The sequence below is a fragment of the Lytechinus pictus genome, chromosome 9, assembly GCF_037042905.1.
Source record: "Lytechinus pictus isolate F3 Inbred chromosome 9, Lp3.0, whole genome shotgun sequence".
Taxonomy (NCBI): Eukaryota; Metazoa; Echinodermata; class Echinoidea; order Temnopleuroida; family Toxopneustidae; genus Lytechinus; species Lytechinus pictus.
In genome coordinates, this window is record NC_087253.1 from 10,576,283 (window position 1) to 10,604,212 (window position 27,930).

A 27,930-nucleotide genomic window follows, 5' to 3' on the forward strand; every position below is an offset into this window, starting at 1 on the left:
CCAGAAACATTACATTTTGATTAGCGCCCTTTAAGGGGTGTCTGTATTCTGGTGGCGATGGTGATACCGTTGAGGGTGCCAGAGGTGGTTTATTTTTATATTAAATTGTGGATTAACCATCGATGGACAATGTAAATTCGTGCAATTGTGAATGAAAGTACGTAAAAAAAACGTGAATAAATACAAGTGAAGAGCTCACTTGCAAATCTAATTTGATTTGTATGTCTTAATGTATAAATTTTTAGTAGCTCTATAAGATGATACCAAAGAAAAGTTGAAATACCTATTAAAAAGTGAACTAAAATAGCAAAGAAAAATCACTTTTTTCAAAAGGGTTAAGGATCATTTCAGTTTAGTCGCAAAGGGGTTAGGTCCACTCAGATTTTTTGGGAAAAGAATATCTTAAAAAATATGAAGACAGGTAGATTTCTCTTATACCCAATTTTATGTTCTCATGGTAGGGTACCATGAAAATTAATTTTCGCAAAAGAATCTTGCAATATGGGAGAATAAAAAAATGATTTTCTTGGAGTGGACCTAACCCCTTTTGCAACAAAACTCTTCTAAGGAAGCCATTTGTCAAAAGAGGTTAGGTCCATTTTTCATAAATTTTATTGTTTTCTGCCTCTAAACCTCTAAATTTTTAGTCACTCTGATGATACCAAAGACAATTTGAAATTCAAATGAAAACGTGAATGAAAGTGGCAAAGAAAAATCACTTTTTCAATAAAAAGAGATTGGATTCATTTCAGTTTAAAAATCATCATTGTGGACCTAACCCCTTTTGCAACTAAACTCTCTAATTGTTGGATGATAGGACGTGAAGGACTTGCCGCATCATACTTTGACCAAATATATAAATTATAGAATAGCAAAAGAAGGTAGGTCTATTAGTCTGGTAGGGAGATTGGGTTCCCATGCACCCCATTGATATATTTCTTTAACCTACTTTTTTGTAATCCTTAAGATGTCTTGTGAATGAATTTTGATGTTCCCAAAACGAAATATTTTCCCATTGGGTTCAAATTTAAGATGGTGTCCAAAATGGCCGCCATATTCATGGGATTTGGATTTTTGTACATAGATTCCGACACAAACATTTATTTGCCACAAAATTAGTGTCACATGAAAAATGAATAGATTTTCTACAAGTTGATACTATTCATGGGTGATGTAAAGGTAATTCAGCTGAGAATTTAGTAGGAAAAGTGAAATTTTGATATTTTTTCAAAAAAAAAATTGAAAATTTATGAAATACATGATTTACCATAAAAAAATCTAAAGAAAATGTATGGATCGCCTCAAAAATTTCTAAAAAACTTTCCTAGTATACAACTATTAAGTGGACGAAATTCCAAATCGATATAATTTTTAGTCACAAACTTATAATATCTCAAACTTGAAAAGTCAGATAATTACTACTGCCAGATGATGTGAGAGCAATTAGCCAGCTTAATGCTGCTAATTATCTGACTGATTCATGTTAAGTTGTTCGATTGCGTTCCTGAAAGTTGAAACATGTTTGAGTTTTTGCAGTGCACTAAAGTAGTACCAGACTCTTTGGATGATTGAAAAAGGAAAGTGCCATTTCATAAAGATAATGGACAAGTATTATCTTAAGTTGGTTAAAACATGATTTTTTTAATACTAAAATTGATTTTGAATAAAAGGGATTAGAATGCTTTCAAACTGCAATATTTGAGCCTGGAATTGACTGCCCCGATGGATCGTACTTTATTGATTGCAACCTCAACCTGCCCCGACTCCCACCATACCATACCACAAACACATTCTGACTCTGTGGCGATTTTGTTTTTATGTAGGCCTAATCCTTGTGTGTGTGTGTGTGTGTTTTGTATGAGGCGCCGATTGTACCAACATTATATAGAACAATTATTTGTTATAATCATTAAATAACTATTATTTATTTAATTTACATTTTATTTGTAAATAATTACTATTATATAAAATAACATTTGTAACTATTTATATATAATTCCAAGTAATACTTCATTATTTGTAAATAATAATAGTTCGACATTCCATTATCTATAAATAATGATTATTTAATTTTCATCAATTATAAATAATGAAAAACTAAAAGTCAATATTTATAAACAATGAAAAACAAATAATCATTACTTATAAATAATGAAAAACAAATAATCATTATTTATAAATACTGGAAGGTCGAACTATTATTATTTACAAATAACGAAGTACTACTTGGAATTATATATGAATAATTAGAAATGTTATTTTATGTAATAGTAATTATTTACAAATAAAATGTAAAGTATATATAAATAATAGTTATTTAATAAATAATGATTATATAACAAATAATTGTTCTATATAATTTTGGTACAATCGGCACTCATAGACTTGTCATCATGTATTTGCAAAATGCAGATTACATGGCTGAACATGGTTTACCAGAAGTCTTGTGTGCTGTTCTTCTCAGATGTAAATTCTGCCGACTGGACATTATTACTGAACAGCACTTTACCGACTGGTTTTGGCACTTTATAGGCCCACTCCATAATTTGCAAACTATATACTTCAACTTTGGATATTCATCCCACCCCATGTTCTTTACCTCGTCTTAATTGCCTCTCGTCATTTTGCAAAACTAGTGTCTATGACAAATTGTAAAAACTTGTGGAATATTTTTCTCTTTCCTTTTTTTCTTTCTTTTTCTTTCCGTCCTTCTTTCTTTCCTTCCCCCTTCCTTTCTTTCTTTCCTCCTTCATTCCTTTCTTTCCTTCTTTCTTTCTTTCTTTCTTTCGTTCTTTCTTTCTCTCTTTCCTTCTTTATTTTTCCCCCTTTTCTCCCCAGTCTTTCATTTTACCAACTGGTACATGGAATTGCCGACTGTCATTTTTTTCGGGGGGGGGGGGTATCACACCCCTTACCCGACCCATCCCCCTTCTGTAGCTACGGCCCTGCCCTCACACACACTATCACACGCCCGTGCATGTTTACACACCTTAACACAAGCACCAACACACGCACAAGAAGTGATTCATACTATTAATCATAGCCGCCAGTTTTATTAAATTTTCCCATTCATCGGTGTTATGATCAGAGTTTTGTTCCAAAAGGAGCTACTTCCACTTAATATTTTTCTGTAAAATGTTTTTTTTTTATTTACCACTTTCCCTTAACCACTGCTGTTTTATTTTATAATATATGACAGTATTATCATCTTAGATTAATTAAGTCATGATTTCAAAAATCTAACATTCACCATAAATTTCCAAAAAAAGAAAGAAATTATATCTTTAATGGATTTAGCTCTTTTTGGAACAAAGCCTTAGTAAAATGTCAATTTTGCCGATTTAAACCTGTTTGACATTGGAAATTGAACACGATACACGTGACACGTGAATATGGCTAGCAACATGGGTGTCGATCACGGGGGGGGGGGGGGTGGGGGGATATATCCCCCCAATATTTCACGTGGGGGTGGCCTGTATTATCATCCCCCAATAATTTAGGGTAGAAAAATTATAATAATGATGAAAAAATGAAAAGTTTGATCATGATGATTATAGTGATGATTATAGTATGCTATCAATCAGTTTGATTCCCTCGCAATTTGTGTATTTTGTTATTAAATAAAACATACTTTTCCAGGACTTTTAAACAGATGGCTGGAGGTTCAAAATGAAAAAGAATGAAATGTTTATGTATATGATATTTTTTAACACATGACATAAAAGGACCCCAACGAAAAACAACTTTTGTTGATAGGGTGTTCCATCCCACCAGTGGTGAATAACTCTGCGAGGAATTTGCAATGAGGTCTGACATGAGGCGAAAGATTTTCGGACATCATTGAGACTACCTGAAATAGATGTTGTTCTATTTCACTCTTTTTCTTATTCATTCCCAGAAAATTCAAAGAAAATGAAAAATACCTTTGCGTTTCTATAGAGTATAGGCTAATCACTTCATTTATTTGCCTGGTTATACACACTTTACCGATATATGTCATGGTAGTATTGTTATATATTAAGTTCGGCATTCAGTCAACCTTTGAACAAGAAAATATACCAAAAGGAAGATGAGCACAAAATGAAAGTCACCCCTACTTGTATATCCAAATACCTTGACTTGAACGACAAGTTTTGGTCAGTAATATTTTGCAGGAGAGCATTGATGTCCTCATTACCTATCTTTGTGGAAATGAGGTGCCTATAGTCATGAAAGAGTGAGCCCATATCAAATGCAAAAAAATACTTTTAAAAAGTCATAAGTGTCGTTTGGTGATCAGTAGCTCATATGTACGGTGCTTCTGTTGTATGCGGTTGGATGTAATTAATATTAAACATTTTATCCTGCGACCCCATCAGATACCTCTCATGAAAATATTGAGGTTCAGTGAGCTCAATATAATATGATCATATTTTTACAATTTTTTAATAAGTGAAATCAATTAATGATTTTAGAAAGATTAATCATTCATTTCTCTCTAAAGCGTATCTTCGGATATGAACATCGGATGTATTTCCATGTCATTTTTGTTATTGTTATAGACTTGAATAACTAAACTCGATTGATTTTTTTTTTCATTTTGGCAAAAAGAAATCTCTTTTGAAAATTTGGAAAGGGATGACAGTTTTGCATTCTATATGAGCACACTCATGCGGTAAGTAAATTTCATTTTAACACATATATTATCTGATATTACACACTGATGGTTCCGTAAAATGTTGGAGAAATATCATAACATGAAAGTTGAGTTTTGATTATTTTAAAGTTTGTTTTTGTTTCATGCACTTATAAAGCATTTAAAACATGTTAAAATCCAGGGTTAAAATCGTCTAAGGAATGACGATAAGCCCGATGGCGCATGAGAAGCCACACACTTTGTAATCTGTGGTAGTCTTAACTTGTCCGAATCTGCATTTCATCATCATGCATTAAGAAGAAAAAAAAATATATTGCCAGTCGGGTTAGATTTAAGAGAGAAGTTGTATACATCATGCTCAATAAACAGATCACTATGTACATGGTACAGACAATTTTTGTCATTTTTTTCTTTCGTATGAGTTTAGAATAGGCTTACTTGTAACACAAATTGAATTTTCAAAAAAATGCACTGCAACAAGGAAGGAATTTCAAAAAATACCATGCATATCAACCACTCCCAAATGTCCTAACTTGTGATTTTAGTGGGGGTAATGTTAAAAGATCCCCATCCACAAGAACATTTGTGTCAATCATCCCCCCCCCCCAACCAAGAATACCGATTGACACCCATGGCTAGCAGAATACACTTCACACCTTTTGTGATGGTTATCTATTGGAAATTCGCCCTTTTTTATCAAGCATTTTGTCTCAACAGGGATATTGTCTGGATTGTTAACTTTAAGTTACATCTACATTAAACCAAATGCTAGTTTTTGATTGATCATAATTTCTTTCGCTTTTTGGTAGATCTGTATATCCTCATAGAGCGCATCCATTATGTGTGGATTGTTGCGCAGAGAGTCTTTCATTCTTTCAATTTCAGAACTGTCCAGTCCTTTCTTAATTTGCCCGGCATTAATAACACCACGATAGTACTTTGGAAAAGGGAGTTTATACACTTCTTGGAAAAGTTCTAATGACGTGTCGAACTCTTCTGTAAGACCTATCACAGCAAACCAGTTTTCCAAATTCGCAAGGCAATGGTCGAGAAGAGCCCGTCGCTCGCTTGGCGTCATGCTGTATTGTAATGCATTACTCGTAACGAGGTTGGGATATTTCTGTTGAAGTCCCTTAGCAAATAGCCTAAAGTCTGCAGACCAGTTCTGGAAGCGGTTAGCAGCTGCTTTTAATGGGATATATCTCTGAAAATGCATAATCAATGACCTAAATAGGAAACTGCCCCAGCTGAGAGCCCATGCATCAAGCGAAACGTTGACCGAGGATTGATTACATTGTGTTCCATTCTGCTTACAGAATAGATAACTAGACACCAACCTCGAAACCGGCTCTCGGACCATGCTGAAATATGAACATGGCCGATTTTTCAAATATTCACAGATACCAAGGGTACACGGTCCCACAAATATGGTCTGGCTTGGTGTTCTACCGTCAATTTCATAATGTTTGAAGATGCTTCTCTTAGTATTGCTGTCTATAAGAACCTGTTTGATATTGTACTTTCTACCCAAGTTTGTTATGATGGTCTTTAGCGTTGATCCGCCCGATTTAACGTTATGTAAAAAGGCCACATTCCCCAACCTATACTCGTCTCCATCGGCTTCTGGACTTCCGTGAAGAAAGTAGTTTGGTAGCTGGTTGGTTAGTGAGGACGTTGTCAACATACGGGACAGTTTTTCCTCCTCGTTCAAGGGGAGAGGGCGTCCTTTCTTGGCCGAAATACTTCCGTTTATGGCAAATGCTGTTGTCTCTAGAGGATGTGCAGGAGCAGCATCATGGTCACCTCGGGCACCAGGAACTGTCCAGGGAATGTTGGGGTTATCCCCCATTCGGGCACGTGGGCGATAGGTTTGCGGTGGCTTCCTTTGAGCACCATCACTGGAATGAAAATAAGTAGAAGATATCCCTAGAGGTACATGTAATTCAAAGGGATTCGAAACCCAAATGGAGGTTTCCCAGAAAGAAAAGAAAAAAATCAGGAAGAATTGAGAAAATTGGTACAGAACCGGTGGGTGTTTCACCAAGGGCGGAAATCTCTCCCCAAAGGTAAGAGGACCAGGGGCTGGAAAATTTGACAAGCAAAAAAAACCAACAACAACAAAGGTAATCTCCCAAAAAGTAAGGTCATCCCGTCCAAAATATGATTTATTTCGTCAGCGTAGGGTTATATTTTGTTCGAGTGGGGGGGGGGGGGGGGGGGGGGCTCATCTATTGTTGCGCCCCCTCCATACAAAAGATAATCCTCTGCACTGATGGCAATGGCAATGCATTGAACATTTTTACAATTAAACTATCAAGATAAACATCTCGCAATATTAGACATTTCTCTCTCTGTCTCTTTTTGTTGGGGGAGGGGATAGTTCAGTTCATTTCAGTTCAGTTATTCGTTTCTTAAGAACAATGAATACAGATTATACATATATATACATATTTATATATATATATATAATAAACACAAGTTCACAAGGTTGACTGGAGGTTCATCAAATGCGAGGTGCGATCTTGCCTTGTGAACTTGTGTTTATTATTCAAAGCTTTTCCTGTGAAGGACATCGAGCACTCTATACAAGGATAGAATTCCCGAAGAACATATATATATATATATATATATATATATATATACATATATATATATACATACATACAACTATATATAAACTACATATAAACTATAATTCGGATATGTACATCAATAATTTAAAATATAAACATACACAAAAACTTGAAATTAAAATAAATACAATGATATTCGTGTATAATTAGGCCTGTGTACAGTGTACAGTAGCAATATGGTAAATGAAAAGGAGGACTTAAAATGAAGCCAATAGCGGCCTTGTGAGGTAAGTCTCCTAAAATAATAAATGATAATTTGGAGGTTACATTAGTATAATGAAAGCAACTATGAGAACTTAGGTTACAAAGATAAGTAATTAAGAAAACGGACGTACCGTGTAAGACAAGCAAAAAACGTAAAGCAAAATGTATGACGTCATATCACTCTTCATGTTTAATCTTCATTTTTGCCCCCAAATTTGCCAACCAGAAGACTTATTTCCCCCTAACTCTCAGATACACAATTACAATACACGTCAACATAACTTTATCCACCGACCTTATGTAAGAACTAATGTATCCTTAAATTATTTCATAACAACCTGTATCAAGGAGTGGAACAGGTTACCTTCTGATATTAGGAACTGTACAACTCTTTATCGGTTTAAAGTGCAATGTAAAAAATACCCCTTTGAAAATATATTATCTTAGTTAATTTAGAAAGTTTTTCTTCCATAGAGTCTATTATGTTTTACATGTATCTCGTAGTTGGCCACCCTAGTCATGTGTGTTTGCATGTGTGTGTGTGTGTGTGTTGAGAGTGTGTTTATGCTGACACTTGTTTAATGTACATTTTGTACATATTTGTAGTTGATATATATGTTTATTATGTATTCTCCTTTGTCATTTTATACATTTAGATCTACATCTTATTTAGAGGTATATAGGGCCCCACTCACAAGCTGTGCTTCTTCGGGGTCCTAGAAAACCGTTCATATTGTATCATGTATTCTTTTGTACCATCTGATCATTGATTTGTACTCATAATATGTCTGTTTTTTTTAATAAATTGAACTTGAACTCTTCGGAAGGGGACTTGGTATGATCATTTAGGTCCATGGTTAGATCGCTTTGTCAACACAAAGGACATTTTTGCAATCACGACGCAGACACTTTCCATAACACATAGAATCTTTCGTCACAAGCCCTTCAACGAACATTCCTTTTTTCTATATCGATGAATCCACGCAGCATTGTCGATCAGAGGCCCGTTACACAAAGCTAAGCAATGATAGTAGCACATTTTTTAACGATTGATTGCATTGAATACAATGTACTATCGATTTTGGAAATCAATCGTAGGATTAATCACTAACTATTGTGTGACGGGACCATGGACTTTTGACATACGACATAATTATTTGCAATTTTTCTTCCAGTACGAATCTTCGGACGATTTGCTGCCCCGGTCCACAAACCTTCGACCAAAAACTTCTCAGCTGGCCAATGCGATTTGATTTGTCGAGCATTTCTAAAGGAATTTGTGCGTTGAAAGTGTCTGATCAGTGATTGCGAACATGCCCTAACATGGCGATGGGGTCGCCATGGCAAGTTAAAAATTTCGCGCCATTCAATCACGTCGATGACAACTCAGGGCTTCCGTATAAGTACAAGAGAGACATACCTGATTGATGGTTTAGAGACTTGGTCTCGTATTGGCATGCTGACAGATCTTTTTAAAAATCCTTTATAATCTATGGAAATAAAAAGAGAATTTAGTAAAATATTCTAGAGGCCGCCACATGAAAATAGAACATTTCAAATTCATAGGCCTCAAACGGAGGTCTTCTACAGAAAAGATGTTCCCTTATTCTGGACATCAACCTGAGAGATATTTACATGTATCTTTTTAAGATAAAGGAACATCATTAGATATAGTTAAACACACATGTTCTTCAAATCAGAAGGAGCCTGTTCCATGATATTTCCTTCTTTTTCTTGCGGGGGGGGGGGGGGGCGAGATTTGGAAAAACTGACGTTCCATGGGGAGCAAATCGATCGTTTTGGGGGTAAGTACCATGCCGCTTGGAGTTCAGAGGCGCAACCATGATCAAAACTTATTACTGTAACAAATTTGCCATACAGTAACAGTTAAAAGCTAGTGAAATCCTCCGATTTCATTGGCTGATTTTAAACTTGTCATAGAAATTGTGCAGTTGTTACTCTAACAAGTCTTCATGAAATGGAACCCAGATTTTAATCCTAATTTCGACTAAGGAGCTAAGCTCCTTGATTTAAATTAAATAGGATTTCTAGCAAGATATATCATTTCTTCTGCCAGTTATAAAGTATTGTATTTTGAAATTCAAAATGATCTTTGTTGGCCCTAATATTGTGCACAATGTCAAATGGGGACAAATGATTTTCACAGAATTTGGCCTAGCTTGACTAAATGTGTTTTAAGAGTAAAACAGTGAATGCATTCAAATTATGCCACTCGTGTGACCTTGTGCATTTTCTGCAAATTGGCAAAATCAAATATGGCTGCCGGAACATGCAGATTAAACATGAAAATCATAAAATTGCCTACACATTGTCTATAAGATTCCTGTAATTGTGTTGCAGGAGTGAAAGAGTCTCAAAAATTTTTTTTATTGATTTTTGACAGAATATTCATTTCTTTGATAATCGAATTGGCCGCCATTGACCGTTCGATATGAATTGGGAAAATTGTCTGTCCCCATTTACAATTTTCAAAATACTTAAGGGCCTATGGCGGCCATTTTGAACTTTTAATTCCAGTTTATATCACCTACATGGCAGAAGAAATGTTATATTGAATTTACAAAATCTTGTTTTTGGACAGTAGTTCACTCATAGATCACAAACAATCACATGCACTTTACTGCTCTTTTTAGATAACTATTTTTCCCCATTCATGTTGTACATAATAGAGTATACAGTGGTCAATGGCGGCCATTTTGAATATCAAGGAAATGAATACTTAAAAAAAAAATCATGCCTTAACCCAATCTTAACTGGGCTATTTCAGACCAGTAAATACTGGGGAGGGGGTCAATTTGACCCCCCCCCCTCTCAGATCTCAGCCGCTGATTGCGCGATTGCCGCGAAAATTTACACGAGCGTAGAGCAGGATGTAAACTACAAGACTGAATGGTAAAAGTAAAAAAAAACAATATGTATTTTTAATTAATTAATCATGCAAATAAGCGTATGAAATTTGCCTTAAAATATTTTTTGTATGTTTTTGTCTTTAACTCAATTTATATAGCTAGTAGAATGCTATTTTATGGTGGGAGTATAAATTATTACATTTCCAACAAATATCTACAAAATTTTTCAAAAATGTAATGAATCTCTTATATCTTTTTTTAAATTCTTATGTATTTCCTTTTTTTTTCAAACAGTTTTTGTTTTTTGTTCTTTGTCGGGGCCCCTATTGCGATTATATATAGTCTAAAATAAATAATTTTAAACCCAAAAAATAAAAATAATCATAGATTTATGATTTTTGGTTGAAAAACACAATTTGCATTGACTTTGTACACGGAATCACGGTTTTTGAGCAATTTTGGTTCTGACCTGCATTTACAAAATGTTGCGTAATTTCGAACCGCGTACCTGGGCGTCGCAAATTTGGTCTCAAAAGATGCGCAAGACTTGAAAGTAAAAAGCCAGCAAGCGGCGCGTTCAAAACATTTTGCACGACGGCGTAGTGACGAAATTTGTCGAGGGGGGGGGGGGTCATTGACCCCCCTCCCAGTTTAATAAGGGTTAAGAGACTTTTTCACTCCTGCAACATAATTACAGTCATTTCATAGACAATATGTAGGCAATTTTATGATTTCCATGTGTAATTTGCACGTTTTGGCAGCCATATCGGATTTTTGTCCATTTGTCAAGGTTGCGCGAGTGGCATCATTCAGTCTCGGAATCAGCACCGTCGAATTGACAAGACACCATTAAAAAATATTATATATATAAAGAAAACAAGGTCATGCCTCTTCTAGCCTGGACTAAACATGCTAAAAGGCGGCAAGTGAATACAAAGACGTGGTAGCGCGAATTAGCGCTTCACTGACTCTTTTTAACATCTTTTCCTGAGACGTGTTATTAAACTATTCCTTTAACTTTATACAGTTGGCATTCCGGTATTACTAGAAACAAAACATGTACATGTAGGCGCTATTTGTACACTGTGGGGTTTTCTCTCAGATGCATAATAATCATGATTATAGAAAGCGAACGCCCTGATCAATACCAAGCTTGTAAAAACACAAGCAAATGCTTAAACGCACTGGCTAAATAACGTTAGCTTTACGCATACGCTTTTTTAAAACAATAGCCTAATCGTCAGAAAAGTGTTAGCAACATTTTTGTTTCACAAGGGTGACATGTCATACAAACCTATACAATTTTTATTATTTCATGAAATAACATAAGAAAAGGGAAAGTTGGAAATGAAGTCATCAGCCCACTTATTGAATATCCATAACGGTGTTCATGAACTGTTTCACAAAATATTGCCAGCCCTTAAAATTGAATATTTATTTTTAAAGATTTAGATGAAATATTGCTCGACACTTTTTTTTGTTTATATATCATTATTTTCGGCCCGGAGTACCCCTTTCAATAAAATTCTTTCTGCATCGGACAACTGACAGATTATTAAAACGTAAAATCTATAAACTTCAGGGTTCCGTTTCATGAACATATTTGTCTGACAAGTTGTCAGATCTGACATCTTTCCTTGATTTTGATTGGCTGAGAGACACTGTTACTATAGTAACTGTCGGATCAAATGGGACTTGTCGGATAAAACGTCCGACAAGTCCTTTCATGAAACGCGCGCAGGCCATATTAAGTGGAGACTGTTCAAGTATATATCGCGCTGCGCACTACGAACGCGCATTTTTTTTTTACTGCAGAAAAGGGGAAACTTAAATTCTAACAAGAAAGTTTAAGAGAGGTTTATACCTGGTCGATGATTAGTAAGAGTGACTGAAACTAGGATGAAGATGAGAGATAATGCTCCAAGGAAAAAGAGGATTAGCCCAGTCCGGCGGGTACCGAGCCTCGTCACGGATCCTCTCGGGAAAAATGAGAACTCCATCTCCGTAGTCTACGTCCTGAAAATTCAATGGTCGAAAAATATTGAGCTCTTGATAGTATACATTTTGATCGAGGGGTTTTACATTCTTAATGATTGCGGGAGGTCATTACCATATAATGCGCATGCAATTCTTGTGCTCCTCCCCGAAATTGCGACCCAGGAAAAAAAAAAAAAAAAGGAGAGAAGAGAAAATGAAGAAGAAAGATGAAAGTTGACAGAAAAGTCAATAGAATGAAGGAGTAGGAAGAACTAGAAATATAAAAACTTTCAATTCATTATACGTGTACAATTATAATGAAAACTTAACTAAAAAGTTTCGCCCTCGAACTCCCTTTCCAATGACGCTAAAATTTCCCCTTTTTTCATTTACTGGTTTTCGCCACATTTTTCATTACTAAATTCTCGACAAGAAAATACATTTCTAGAATTTGACATAAAGATATTAAATGAACAAATAATTGTGTATACAAATCATCAAATGTATCATAGATAAACAATTTAAGCGCGCCATTTATTATTTATTAGTAACCTGTTTTGTATGTACCAGAGCGCTCAAAACGTGAATTCTGGGCATTTATTTGTGTAGGCCCTCTTTTGATGGAAAGTAAAGTTGCAAGAGAAAATTGTCATTTCCAATCTATTTTTTAATTAAAAAAAATATATAAAAATTCTATTAACTTAAGAGCCAATCGCGCGATTTGCATGCTGTCGCCAAGCGGAAGACAAAGAAATCAAGATGGCGACGTAAACACGGCCGTAAGCTCTTCCCGTCTTTTCATAAAAATTTTCTCGTTTTTTTAAATGAATTCTTGTTTAAAAATGAAATCAATGTCGTAGAAATGTCGGAAATGAAGTTGTACCCCATGTACACGATTTAGGGCTAGATCTTTTAGAGGGAAAGTAGAAATCTCGGGGGCGAAAGTATCAGGTTTTGGGGCCGTATGAATAGCCGGATGGAAAGCAATTCCAGGCATAGGCGGCGGAAGCGGGTGGGGGGGGGGGACGGGGGGACGCGTCCCCCCCTAAATTTTTGGTGGGGGGGACGGTCCCCCCTAAATCTTTTGTTGATAACCTTTTTTTTTTTTTTTTTTTTTTTTTTTTTTGCTTGTCAAATTTTTTTCCTGCGTCCCCCCTAAAATTTTAGGTTGATAACCTCTTTTTTTTATTTTGCTTGTCAAAATTTTTTTGTGGTCCCCCCTAAAATGTTTCGCTTCCGCCGCCAATGATTCCAGGCTCCATGGGGAGTAAGCCTACGTATAGTATACTGATTTTTACTCTCCAGGAGCCTCCAGGCTATGCTTACTCTCCACGAAGCCAGGAATTCCTTCCCATTCATCTGCATGTACCGCCAAAAAAACCTGAAACTTTCGCCCCCGAGATTTTTACTTTCCTTCTACAAGATCTACTGCTAAATCATGTTTTTTGGCGGTACACGCAGATGAATGTTAAGGAATTCCTGGCTAGGCTTCGTGGAGAGTAATTTAAGCAGATACGTTAGTAAATGATTTTTACTCTCTAGAAGCCTCCTGGCTACCCACACAGGGATTCCTAGTAGATAACAAGGTTATATCATTGAATGGGTGGCAATATTATGATTTTTGTTGTACCACTTACCACAAAAACAAATGAGGTTGAATCATGATGACTACATGTAAAATAGAATCGAAAGAAAAAATGCTCAGAGACAAAAAATAAAACATTGAAAGTTAATTTACCTCCAAGACGAATGATGAGACAAGAATGGTCAAGAGTTGGTTCTTGTCACTTTGCCTGAGAAGACAAAACGGGGAAGGCATGGAGGCCAATCATACGAACAGACCATAGTTTGGAGTTATACCTCGGTCACATTTTCTCTACGGTGGCCGTACGGCGAGTCGAAAACAGCCGTTTTATTCATTTCTATTCAAACCACCTATATGTAGCTGGTACAAAAAATGTTAAAACGGCTGTTTTCGACTCGCCGTACGGCCGCCGTAAAGCAAATGTGACCGAGGTATTACTTCATGGGCAATTTTGGCAAATGACCTTGCATTTCTTTCATGAATGAAAGGCAGATTTCAAAGCAATTTATTATGTAAGCATGCCTTACATAGCCGGATGAGGAAATTGAATAGACCAGGATACGAGCACACCAATGAACACTCTATGAAGGTATTTGATGCTATTCTATTTTGAATGCATTAACATGTGGTTATAACAATGTACTTGGCCAGCTGTGAAATGACAGTCGCTTGTGGACGCATTGTTATTGTTGTTTTTTGTTAGATCTAATGAATAACAAAATTCAAAACAATACATGGCTTATTTGTCGTCTCTTGCAGACTGAATGACATGTCACACCTTAACGAACTCTTTCTATTGCCCGATATATCAACAAGGAAGTTCAATCTTGGCAACTTAGTGACGAAACATTCCTTCAACCTGTGAATAACATATATATTTCAATAGTTGAAATCTACTTTGCATACATTATTTTCAGTTCGATTCAATTCGTATTAGGCAACAATATATTCTGTTTAATTTGAATATGTTAGCAAACAGGGGCCCGTTTCTCAACACCGTCATAAGTCTAACTTCTTGACTAAATCGGAGACAGTGAGCTACTTGTCCGCCAACCGTTTCACGAAGCCCTCTTTACCAAGATCGGGTACAACAACCTCACTAAATATGTATGACACCTCCAAACCTGTCATAACTTCTTTCTTAATGACGTAGTGGCATCACATGGGTAGACTATGACATGCAAAAGTGCCTAGAAATTTTAAAATCATAATCTTACGTAATCAATCATAGAGGTTGAAATTACATCACAAAACAAGTGGGTTAATGCATTCAATGATAATTGTAATACAAAGAAACTATAAAAACTGTTGGTAAAACGCCACAAAACCATTCATTTTGAAATAGTAAATGATTTAATCGGTAAAGATTCTACCACGTCAGGCCATCCATAACTGAACTCATATTTGTTGTTTTCAGACCCCTATTAACAGTTTGATAAATTCTATCTCTAATTTATGCATATAATTTGTCAAATATCGTATGTTTCGGTATCAATGATTAAAAATGTTTCGTCAAACTATATTTTGATGACGTTTGGAATCGTAAAAGACCGTATAATTATCATCATTTTCGAAAGAAAACCGTTAGGGTTTACTTTCGTAAACTATTAAAATTTGATATCCCGGATGTACCCATCTCAACGTCGACAAGTAATTTTTTAGTCATGAAATGAATTATTCATAATTTAATTTTCTCTGCTATTGAATGCTCCAGTCTTCATGGTCTAAGTATGTATGATGCATAATTCACCTGTTCTATTATTTTGAAAAGATTTATTTCCCAATTTATCACAATATTTGCAATTTTGTCATAATTTACTTTTTTAAAATTATGCTATTTTGTGACTAAGGCTACGTCTCGTCTGCTCTTTTTACTGATAGTATCCAGCCTTCACCAATAGGGGGGGGGCCGGAATTTTTTTTCAACCACATTTTCCCTGATAGGCCGCTCGAAGATAATTTTTTTTTTTTTTTTAAGGGGTAGTTTCTAATTACAAAGTGCGAGCTTTTTGTTTATTGTTGTATTTTGTCTTAAAATCTAAACATTTTGGGCAATGTTTATGATTCTAAACGACATGGGTATCCAACTAAATAATTGCTGCGAGCGCGAAGCGCGAGCCGAAATTTTTAATATGCGTTTTGATCTGATAAAAAAATGATATGTTAACGGCAGCTTGTTAGCCATGAAGACGTTACATATTTCAACTATCAAATAATGCGAGTGCGAAGCGCGAGCTGAAATTTTGACATTTTTACCTGAGTAATGGAAAACGATAAGTATATAACTAAATAATTGGTGCGAGCGCGAAGCGCGAGATGAAAAATTCGAGATTTAAATCTAAAATGGGACACTCTATTCATATTTTATAAATCATGAAAAGGATGAGTAATTGGAAATCTTCCAATATTAATAATGCGAGAAGTATATAACTAAATAATTGATGTGAGCGCGAAGCGCGAGCTGCAAATATTCGAGATTTAAACCTAAAAATGGGACACTCTATTCATACTTTGTAAATCATGAAAAGGATGAGTAATTGGAAATCTTCCAATATTAATAATGCGAGCGTGAGCAGATTTTTTTTTCTTTATTTTTACGTTTTGATCTGAGGAATCTGTTAACGGTTGCTTGTTAGCCATGAAGACGTTACATATTTTAACTATCAAATAAAGCGAGCGCGAAGCGCGAGCTGAAAATTTTAACATTTTTACCTGAAGAATGGAAAACGATAAATATATAACTAAATAATTGACGCGAGCGCGAAGCTCGAGCTGAAAAATTCGAGATTTATACCTAAAAATGGGACACTCTATTCATATTTTGTAAATCATGAAAAGGATGAGTAAATCTTCCTATATTAATGCGAGCGCAAAGTGAGAGCAGAATTTTTTTTTCTTTTTAATATACGTTTTGATCTAATAAAAAAAAGGATCTGTTAACGGCTGCTTGTTAGCCATTAAGACGTTACATATATTAACTATCAAATAATGCGAGCGCGAAGTGCGTGCTGAAAATGTTGACATTTCTTCCTGAAGAATGGAAATTCTAAGCACTTTTTGTAATCGTGAAAAGGATAAAGTATATAAATAACAATTGATGCGAGCGCGAAGCGCGATCGGAAAAATTCCTGACACTCTATTCATGATTTGTAAATCATGCATTTTGTAAATCATCAAAAGGATGAGTAATTGGAAAGTTTCCTTCATTAATATTGCGAGCGCAAAGCGCGAGCAGACAACTTTTGATATTGTGATCTGAAACTGGATAATGATTTAAATAGAGAACAATCTAAACGCGTGTTTCATATTTTGAACTAGAATTTGGGTATTCTAAATACCTTTCTTATCATGAAAACCAATAAAGCGAGCGCAAAGCGCGAGCTAAAAATACACTGTAAAAACGCCGGTGTTAATTTAACACCAGCCTGGTATCTATATCAGTCCACACCAGAGAGTGTTGAAACAAGACCAATTAATAATCAAACCGTTATTGGTTTAACACCAATTGGTGTTGCTTAAATGCCAAAATGGTGTTAGCCTAATGCCAAAGCGGTGTTGCTTCAACACCTCTCTGGTGTTGACCGATATAGATACCAGGCTGGTGTTAAACACCGGCGTATTTGCAGTAAGGGACAATTAAAGCTCTGTATTTCAAGCACTTTGTGGGAAAATTGTGAGGTGGATATGGATCACAGTTTAAAAAGAGCTGATATGTTTAATTATTATTACTTTGAGATTTGACATAGGACCGGGACATTCCATGAGGACATTATGTCATGATATGAAAATGATGACAATCTTCCTATTTCTCTTCCTAAGCATGAGAGCGCGAAATCTGTTAATATTATGGCCTGAAAACTGGACATTATTTTAAAACACTTTTGTAATTATGAATAAGATAATATCTTTCAACAATCAATGCGAGCGGTAATTGCGAGCCGTAATTTTTGATAAACTGTCATCAAATGGGGATTTTAAGTAGTTTGTTTTAGAATTAATATTGAGATATACATAACTCACCAATCAAAATGCGAGCGTGCAGGGCTAGCTGATACGTTTTGACAATCTGACCTGAATAGGGATATTTTGATAACTTAATGGAATACAGGAAAATAATAGGTACCTGACAAATCAAATTTTGCGAGCGCGCAGCGCAAGAAGAAAATGTTAATATTCAGACCATAAAACATAAATTTTTACACAGCACTTTTTAAAAATCAATTTGTAAAGCAAACAAAATAATGAAAGTTCAATTTCCTAGCTGAAATATGTTTTATATTTTTACTTCAAAATTTGATATTTTAAGCTCCATGTTGAACAAGATATGTAAATCACCTAAAAGGCAATGCGAGCGCGAAGCGCGAGCGAAAATTTTATATCCCGACATGAAAGATTATTTAAATTATTTTCCAAGTCTTCCCCCATCTTATTTTATTCACTCGTCTTCCTCCTCTTATGTTTTTTCTTCTTTTTTTCTCCTCTCTTTTCCCTTCTTTTTTTTCCCCTTTCTTTCCCTTTTTTTTCTTTTTTGCTCCGCCAATAGGGGGGGGGGGGGGCCAGGCCCCTCGGGCCCCCCTGGATCCGCCTATGGTATCGATATCAAGGTATTCTAGTTAGGAAGCCTTTCGAGAAACAGGTTTAGTAAGATCGGAACTAACTCCGTGGTTGGTGGATAAAGATATTACTAACTTGCCCATGTGTTGAGAAACGGGCCCCAGGTGCTTCGGGGATTCGGAACTTTTTTTAATGTCCTAATGAACATGTATCATGTGTTTTGACATTCATGGCCGTGGGGGGGGGGGGTGCTGTAGCACCCCCAAGATTTTCCTGCATGGAGGACCACAGCACCCCCTGGAAACTAGGTTTGTAGTCTACGCTATAATGTGGAAATTATACCCCAATTTACCTTTATCATTGACCGGCCCCCCTTTTGGCTAGTCGCATATATATATATATATATATGTATATATATATATATATATATCTTCATCCGACAAAGGAAATTATAATTGGTATAGTGTCGAAAATCTGTCTATCTGACGGTCAGTCGGATCGGGGTCGCCCTAGCCACTAACCCGTCTCTGTGGTCTAGTGGTTAAGGCACCGGCGTTCAAAGCTGGGGGCCCGGGTTCGATTCCCGGCAGAGACATTTTTTCGGCATCACCAACTTTTCCAAAGGGTAGATAGCTCTGGGGAACCTTGATTTAAGCTACGCCTACCATTGTTCTCTTCATCCATTTCTTTACAATATATATATATATATATATATATAATTCAGCGTCCCCCTCTCTAAAATCGTTGCCAGAATTCCAAGCCCCTGTTGAATACTCTCAAGCAAAGATTTTTCTTGACGAGCATCGGGGCCGATTGCACGGAAAGGTCTTTGCAAGGATCGTCTTGTCTTTCGTGTCGCCCGTTTTTTATGATGCGCCATGTGACACGCGTTTCAAATAAATTATCTGCCAACATATTTTATTCGTCCGTTAAAATAAACAAAATATTTGTTTATAAAACGATGTGATATCTCATGAAATTGTACAAATTTTTATTTAAAGGCACGCTAACGAATATTATTTGTTTATAATAAATTCAAGAAACACCTAGCCTCTTGTCGAGGCCCTGACGGCTGCTTCCCGAGCGAAGCGCGTGATTTCCTAATTCGCGAAGCGAATTAGGCCTGGCGAGCACTCTAGGTCTGCTTAACGCTTCGCGCGCTATATCCTCGCTTCGCTCTGGAAGCAGCCGCCAGTGCCTCGACAAGAGACTAAGAAACACCCCGTTTATAGCGCATCATAAAAGCTGGGCGACGCGAATGACGGTCCTTGGAAGGACCCCTAGGCTTATACGGGTAGATTGCCAGACATAGCAACTAATGTTAATATGCAAATAAAATTCCAAGTATCGAAATCCTTTCATGTAAGATGAATGCGTACATCCTTACTATGCGCAAATGACGGGAACATTGTACGAATCCTTTGGTCGACTCTGATACACATACTGTATCCTGCATTTTTTTACGTTCTTTTTTTCTCCCTTCCTTTATTTTTGTTTCCAGACGCGTATCCAGCATCAGATCATACAAAGATTTTCATGGGCCAAATTGTCTGGGGACAAAAGTGACTCTATTATTCTTGTGCATGGGCCCATACCGTATTTCTGCGTCATAGTTGATGCTGGATGCGCTAGTGGTTTCCTTCCCTCTTCTTGTCACTCCCTGTGGAACTGTCCTTGGCGTTCAATAGCGCGTTTTCGCCCAGCGTCGTACGACGTAGAACGTAAGGGTCGTGTGCAAAAATCGCCAACTTCCATGGAAACAGAGGCCCGAGCGTTCTTGAGCTCAAATCACGGACGGTTCTTCCGCAAATTAGCGGGCGTCCGCATTAGAACGTAGGATTTGTCAACAGCCGTCAACAGCCAATCAGATCGCTTGTAGAGCGAGCAAGCTGAGCTGAGCCGCGCCGACAGCCAGTTCATAGAGCGCGGGCGCGGGATTTTCCCTAGTAGTGGTGACGTCATGCAGTCTACGTACTTCCGGTCGATCCGGATCCGTTCAGCGATTTGCGAAACTGCTTACAAGCGAGAGTTGAGCGCGACGGACGCACGAACCAAGAGATCGTTCTACGTCGTAGATAGCGTCGTACGACACTGGGCGAAAACGCGCTATTATGTTAAAGAGGAAGTTCACTCTGATATGTCTGACGAAAAGTTTATTTTAGCAAAAACCAAATAGTGATGAAGGTTCAAGGGAAAAAATCCTTCAAAAATTAAAAGAGTTAACAGAATTCTAGCATTTTTTTTTCATTTTTAACGTCATATGCAAATAGCATCCCTATATATCATGTAGTAAAAAAAAAAGAATGAAATGTCACTTTGTTATAAAAAGGTGAACATTGTTTTAATTGAGCCTTCAGTATATCAACAGACAATTGAAGAGCTCACTGGCAAAAAGGGGTTAAGTCCATTTTTCATCAAATTTGATTTTTATGTCTCAGTGTATAGATTTTTAGTAGCTCTATAAGATGATACCAAAGAAAAGTTGACATTCCTATTAAAAAGTGAACTAAAATGGCAAAGAAAAATCACTTTTATTTCAAAGGGGTAAGGACATTTCAGTTTAGTTGCAAAAGGGATGGCCACACATAATTTTTTTTTAAAGAATATCTTAAAAAATATGAAGACAGGTATATTTCTTTTATACCCAATTTTATGTTCTCATGGTTGGGTATCATGAAAATTCAGTTTCGCATAAGAATATGGCAATATGGGAGAATAAAAAATACTTTCTTGGAGTGGACCTAACCCCCTTTGCAACCAAACTCTTCTGAAGAACTCATTTGTCAAAAGGGGTTAGGTCCATTTTTCATAAATTTTATTGTTTTCTGTCTCTAAATCTCTAAATTTTTTTGTCACTCTGATGATACCAAAGAAAATTTGAAATTAAAATGAAAACGTGAACGAAAGTGGCAAAGAAAAATAACTTTTTTGGTCAAAAGAGATTGGATTCATTTCAGTTTACTTGCAAAAAGGGTTAGGTCCACAATAATAATTTTTTTTTTAATGTATAGAAAAAAATTAAGACAGGTAGATTTCTTTAATACCCAATTTTATGTTCACATGATAGGGAAGTACATCATGACAATTTAGTTTTTCATAAGAATATTGCAATAAGTGAGAATAAACAAAAATATGGCTCTTCTCGGAATTGTACAAAGTGGACCAAACCCCATTTGCAACTAAACTCTTCAATTCATTTCACAACCGCCCCTTGCAGACACAAATTGTTAGTCATCATGAACCAATAAAATTGAAATTCATGCACTTAATATTACACTGAGCTGCTCGTAAATGATGTCACAAAATAATAACTTTGAATTTCAATATCTTTCTTAATCTTTAATGGAATTCCTCGATCCTTCACCATTGTTCTTTATATTTCTTTTTATACTGGAATTATTTTCGGGTATTTTTTACAACAAACTTTTCGTCAGGTTGAGCTCGAATGTTTTAGTGATCTTAAAATGAATATCTAACGAGGAGCCAGTCGAAAATGGGGCTAAAACTTAGCAACCACCGATTCTAACTTTTTGCACGTGTCCGTAAGTTTCATGCTCATCAGTGGCGTACCTAGGATTTTCCACAGGGGGGGAAAAACCGTCCGCCAAAAAAATTGACAAGCAAAAAAAAAAAAAAAAAGGGTCTTCAATCAGATATAAAGGATTTCGTACCAGAAAAAAATGACAAGCAAAAAAAAAAGGTCTTCAAGCTCGTCAGGGGGGGGGGGGGCAAAATAGGTCTTCAAGTTCGTCAGGGGGGGGGGCAAAAAAGGTTTTTTAAGCTCGTCAGGGGGGGGGGGCAGGGATACGTCCTTTGCATGGGTTGTGACTCGTCAGGGGGGCAGACTGTCCCCCCTGCCCTCCCCGTAGGTACGCTAGTGATGACAAAATAAACTCCATTACACCACGGTCACATTTGTTCTACGGCGGCCGTACGGCGAGTCGAAAACAGCCGTTTTATTCATTTATACTAAAACCACATATGTAGCTGGTACAAACAAAATGTTAAAACGGCTGTTTTCGACTCGCCGTACGGCCGCCGTAGAACAAATGTGACCAAGGTATTACTCTCATCAAGGTTTGACGTCGCTGATCTAAACAACCTCTGGAACGCGAGATTAGGGTCCGGTAACACAAAAGTTAACGATTAATCATAGACTCGATTTTCAAAATTGATTGTACATTATAGTCAATAGATTCAAACGTAGAAAAGTGTTCTACAATCATTGCTAAGCTTCGTGTTACAGGCCCTATAGATCTGCTTTTCGTGTGCAAAATTCTTTCACGCGATACCGTACCATGCATGCCATTCCAAATTGTTGAAATCCCGCGTTCATGCATGTACGACCATGACGACTGGTCTTCATAGCATATTATGCCTGCCTGAGCTCGCGACGGGACTGTACAATGGCTATCATGACTCCAGCTGGCTGGAGACATGCGAAATGAAGATTATGACATTGATAAGAAGGTGGTTTTTCAAACAAATCGAGTACATATTAAGTGAGGATAAACTTACTGAATTAAGGATTAGATACAGATCATTACATTCCATCAAATCGATATTGCATTTGAAGTGGATTATTGGTGGATCACTGGCAATTGATTCCATGGGTCAGATCACCTCTCCAGCCGAAACCATTTCGCATGCGTGTATATGTAGGCCTACACAGCATTTGCAATAGGCATATCGTGTCTGAATATCATCCGATTTTGCGGCGGTTTTCCTTTTGCTTGCTCCTCCTGCACAAACGATATGCCTCTAGCACACAATGTCATGGGCATTATGTTTTACTTTCCCCAGAAATGGGAGATTAGATTCAAACTTCCGTTGATGAGTGGATACCAGGCGCGACCGTGTGATTTCGAAAAGCACCCTAAACAAGGGAACAAGTCTTTTCCAGATCATGAAAATGCATCTCTTAACAAGCATTTGGCTTGTTAAACCCTACAAGTATTGGAAATATATCCCTCTTTTCAGTATATTAAACATCGTTTTTGACACCTTTATAGCGTTACATAGGCCTATACGTAAGGTACTTGTCCACTCTTTCCCTTTTTACGCGTGGTTGCGCCTGGTATCCACTCGTCAATGGAAGTGGGCCCCCGGGCGGCCTCTCGAGCTCTGGGAGGAATCAAATGTGGCTCTGGAAAGTCGTCCTAAATCGGACATATCGCTGTTACCATAGTAGCAACCAGAATTTTGCACAAGAAACGCAAAATGTTTCCGTTGCAGATGCGAAACGAAAAAAAATCCCATGCAGCGGCGTAGCAGGGGTCGGTGGCCAGGGGGGGGGGGGGGGGGGGGGGGGGCAAGAGCCAAAAATTTCCCGGTCATATCATGGAACAGGCAATGGCGTCATAAGGCAAAAATTTTGATGGGGCGATATGGCGTGTCGTGCATATATATATATATATATAAGCGAGCGAGCAAAACTTTTTTGACATTTTTATTGCAAAAATCAAATTTTGTGATAGATTTTGACATAATGTTAAAAAGATGATATCATATTCACCCTCCTCTCTTTCCTTTTCTCTCTCTTTTTTTTTGTACGCCACGCACGTATGTTCACGGCCTCAACTCAGTGGAGCGCGCCATTGAAAGGCCTTCTCGCCTAGCCGTATTGTTAGCGACGTTCGTGAGCATCACTTTGCTCACTCTCTAAAGTGTCTGCGACATTAAAATCATAAAAACAATGGAATCGTTAAATTTCAGTGAGGCTATGAATGTTTAACATTTACGTTGACTATCAGTGTACCAACATATACCAAATTTAAAAGCAAGTGTTGGTAAGACGTCGAATTATCAGTCATTTCGATGCAATCCCAAAATTGATGAAAATATAACAGAAATTTGATATAGCATTGCAAAATCCTTATTTTCGAATCCCCTTAAATTTTAATATTCTTTAAAAGCATCTGAGTACATTTCCTAGAATTTTTCATAACTGATAACGGTGGTGGATTATTGATTCCAGTTTTTTTAAGGAAATGACAGGCATTTGAAATCAGGTAAATTTTGTTATATTTTTAAAAGAAAATCGTTAGATTCGAACAACTTACTAATAGTTCTCCGAAAGAAGGGTTATATTCTATTTTTTGAGTTGTAAATGATACATGACGATACATTTTACGAGTATATCAATGCATGTTGGATAACCTTTTCCACGGTGAGTTTCGTAATTGAGAGAAAAATCAAGTTCATTCCTAGCACGCGAGCCGCAGAATGATACTATACCCTGGTCAGAAACAGACCATATACGAATGATAATACATGTACATGTCATGAGTATTAAAGGTAGTGGGTGGAATGGATTGCTGTGAGGGGAGGTTATGGAGGCCATCATAATGTGTCTGATTTTGGAAACCGTGCCGGAAAGCAAGTCATGGAAAGCAGCAATTTAGTCATGGAAAAGTCATGGAAAAGTCATGGAATTCTGTTTTCAAATTTCTGTGGGAACCCTGAATATAGAGGTGCTCTGATACGTTTGATAGCTAGATGAACAGATATATGTTATTATAGTATTCTCTCATTATAGTGCGATACGTTAATATACTTAAGTTACACTTTAATTATTCGGCAAGTAGGCCTATCTCTGAGTTAATTGATATATTTGTTTACATGAAAGGTCTAATTGCATTTACAATGTTTAAGATCAATGATAATACATTATTTTGGATCTTTACACATTAGGAGTTAGATATCAACTAACCAGATCACGTTTGTTGTGAACCGTTAAGATTCCAGCCGAGACCAAGGATTGTTTTGTTACAAATAATATAGGCCTAGGCTAGGTCTTGGCCTTGGTGACTCACATGAAGTCCCGTCTGAAAACATTCAGGCCCATGGTCTTCTTTCTACGTCTCAGTTTATCAACCGAATCAATAATAAAAAATGTATATACAGTGTAGTAGAATGTTGCCTCCTAACACTGGCGGATCCATGGGGGAGGGAGGGGGGGGGGGGGTGGCAGAGCCGCGTCACCCTTTTGAGAGGCACAATTAAACTTTGTAATGTAAAAAATGCCGTTAAAACAGAAGTGTGCCCCCCCCCCTTCGAAAGCGAAGTTCTATTTTTATTTTCTGGTTGTCAATTTTTTTCGTGGACGAAATATCCTTAATTTTGGGTTTAAAACCTAACTTATTTAACAGTCTTTATGAATAAGTATGTTTTCAACGTGGATTTTAACTTGGGTGGAGAAGAGTTCTTTACATATGATGGGGTGGTATTCCAAAGTGAAGGGGCAACATGGGCAAAGGACCGTTCTCCATAAGACTTGGCCTGAACACTAGGACAGTTCAAAAGGTCCTTCAGAGCGGATCTATGATTGCGAGATGGTACATATAAAGGTTGTACTTCGTAATTCCGAAGGTTCTTTATTCCGAAGGTTCGTAATTCCGAAACACGTAAATTGCCTATACCTCGATGTTCGTTAATCCGAAAACGTAAAAGGGTTCGTTAATCCGATCATTTGTGGCGTTATTCCGAAGGTTCGTTATTCCGAAGGTTCGATAATCCGAAAACGAAATAAGAAACGATGTTCCGAAGGTTCGTTAAACCGAAAACGAAATAAGGTTCGTTGTTCCGAAGGTTCGTTAATCCGAAAACGAAATAAGGATCGTTAATCATTTCGTTTTCGGACTAACGAATCTTCGGAATTACGAACCTCACTTCGTTTTCGGACTAACGAACCTTCGAAATAACGAACCTCATTTCGTTTTCGGACTAACGAACCTTCGGAATTACGAACCTTCGGAAATACAAACCTTCGGAATAACGAACCTTTGGAATATCCGAACCTTCGGAATAACGATGCTTCGGAATTACGAATGTATGCGCATATAAAAGGCCCCCTCACATCCAACCGAATTGTCCGAAATATGCCTTTGCCATAGCTGGCGAAAGGCTTCTTCTAAAAAATCGACTGTAAATCATATTTCGGTTCGTACACCTTCTGAACTAACAGCTGCGATTAATTAAATTCGCGCGGAAATTTTGAACATGTCTGAAATTCCCGACGAATTGAAAAAATCGTTGGTCATACGTTTGAGTTCGCACCTCGTATTTAGTCTGCAGTAATCGTTCGTGTGTTATTGTCACGCATGGTCCCTCATCGCGCTTTTGCCAAAGTGGACCGATCTCGAAAGAACCCTTAATGAAGCAGCACGATGACACAAACGTACAAGGACGCCCGAATCGGCCGATCTATTCCCTCGTCTTCGTTTCTCATCGCAAGCCATGTATATCAAACCATTGCTCACTGTTCGTCTTATTGGGTTATATCAACCCTTCGCTCGCAAAATCGATATCCTTTGCATGTTATATTTACCCGTCGCTTACCGTTCATTGATAAAAATTGACAATAGTTACTGATCGCATGATTTGACGGAAATTTTATTTGAATTCGTTGAATTCGCGTACATTTCGTGCATTTTTCCCATTCGTCACCCTTCGTCCGCCTACATTCTGTCAGGTGTGAGGGAGCTTTTAATTGACAATCACAATAAGATATTTTGGAGCCTTTGCGTGGAAACACTAATAAGTTAAAGCAGTGCTTTTAACATTGCATGCGAGTCGAGTCAGAGCCAATGCCGTATTTACGACACTGTAATTTTAAGGGAGCTAATCTTGTCCCTAATTACGAAATGAGGGACGTAACAGTCGTGATGGAGCGAGATTTCAGTCTTTCAAGAGTTAGTAATCATCTTTCAGGAGTGAAAGTGTGCATCTGTTTTTAACTTTCATTCCAAAAAGGGTGAAAATTAACTCTTGAAAGAATGTGTTCTTGTTATTCGTTCTGCGTCAAGCTGCGATATTTACTAGACTAAAAAAAGATGGCGCATAGCACATGGTTATTGTTACCGGAGAAGTTTCCGCTGCGAGCAAGAGAACATGTGGGTATTACAGGCCTAAAACATTTCCCATAGACTCGTTTGTTAAAATGGCACTTTAAAAAAATCCTGAAAAATAAAGATAATATTCTGGGGTCGAAAGTTAACTACCAGTGGATAGGATATATATCTGACAATCCATATCTGAGCAGAAAAGGGTCCGTCGACATGCTCATTTAAAAAATAAATAAATAAATTTAGAAAGGAATCTGACTCCTAAGGCATCAAATTCATCGTCTGGAACAGTAAAATAGCCCTTATCCTTCCTCCACTCAAAATATAATTCCATAGTTGGGGATATTTCTTTCGATTTGGGGAAAAGGAAGTTCAGTAATTACCAAAAATAAAATCACTGTTAGATGGACAATCATATTCATACACTTCAAAATTAAGAAAAATGAGAGAGAGAGAGAGAGAAAGAAAGATAATTTCATAAATGGCATGGCTTATAAAGAGGGGGGGGGGTAGACTAGGATTGGAGCACACAGCCACCCCCCTCCCTCCTTAGTTGAGCACAGTATTAGATACCTTACTCTGTGCCTTTTTCTAAATACCTTCTTGAAGGTACCACTCTAGTCCT

The 27,930-nt window shown here is 37.0% G+C and overlaps 1 protein-coding gene across 1 annotated transcript; it reads right to left on the reverse strand.

Moving 5' to 3' along the window:
- Positions 1 to 3,024: 3,024 nt before the first annotated feature.
- On the reverse strand, positions 3,025 to 14,286 carry LOC135155496 (uncharacterized). Its single transcript, XM_064104650.1, has 4 exons — positions 14,059 to 14,286; positions 12,208 to 12,359; positions 8,894 to 8,963; positions 3,025 to 6,534 (listed from the first exon to the last, which is right to left on the reverse strand). Exons 2-4 carry the CDS (start codon positions 12,341 to 12,343, stop codon positions 5,388 to 5,390), a joined length of 1,353 nt encoding a protein of 450 aa, XP_063960720.1. The 5' UTR covers positions 12,344 to 12,359; positions 14,059 to 14,286; the 3' UTR covers positions 3,025 to 5,387.
- Positions 14,287 to 27,930: the final 13,644 nt, after the last annotated feature.

Excerpts from the sequence above, each read along its gene's own strand:
- LOC135155496 (XM_064104650.1), bottom strand. The coding sequence starts at position 12,343 with ATGGAGTTCTCATTTTTCCCGAGAGGATCCGTGACGAGGCTCGGTACC. Across the intron at positions 8,964-12,207 it reads TCTTACTAATCATCGACCAG|ATTATAAAGGATTTTTAAAA; the intron begins GTATAAACCTCT and ends TTATTTCCATAG. Across the intron at positions 6,535-8,893 it reads GTCTCTAAACCATCAATCAG|TGATGGTGCTCAAAGGAAGC; the intron begins GTATGTCTCTCT and ends TTTTCATTCCAG.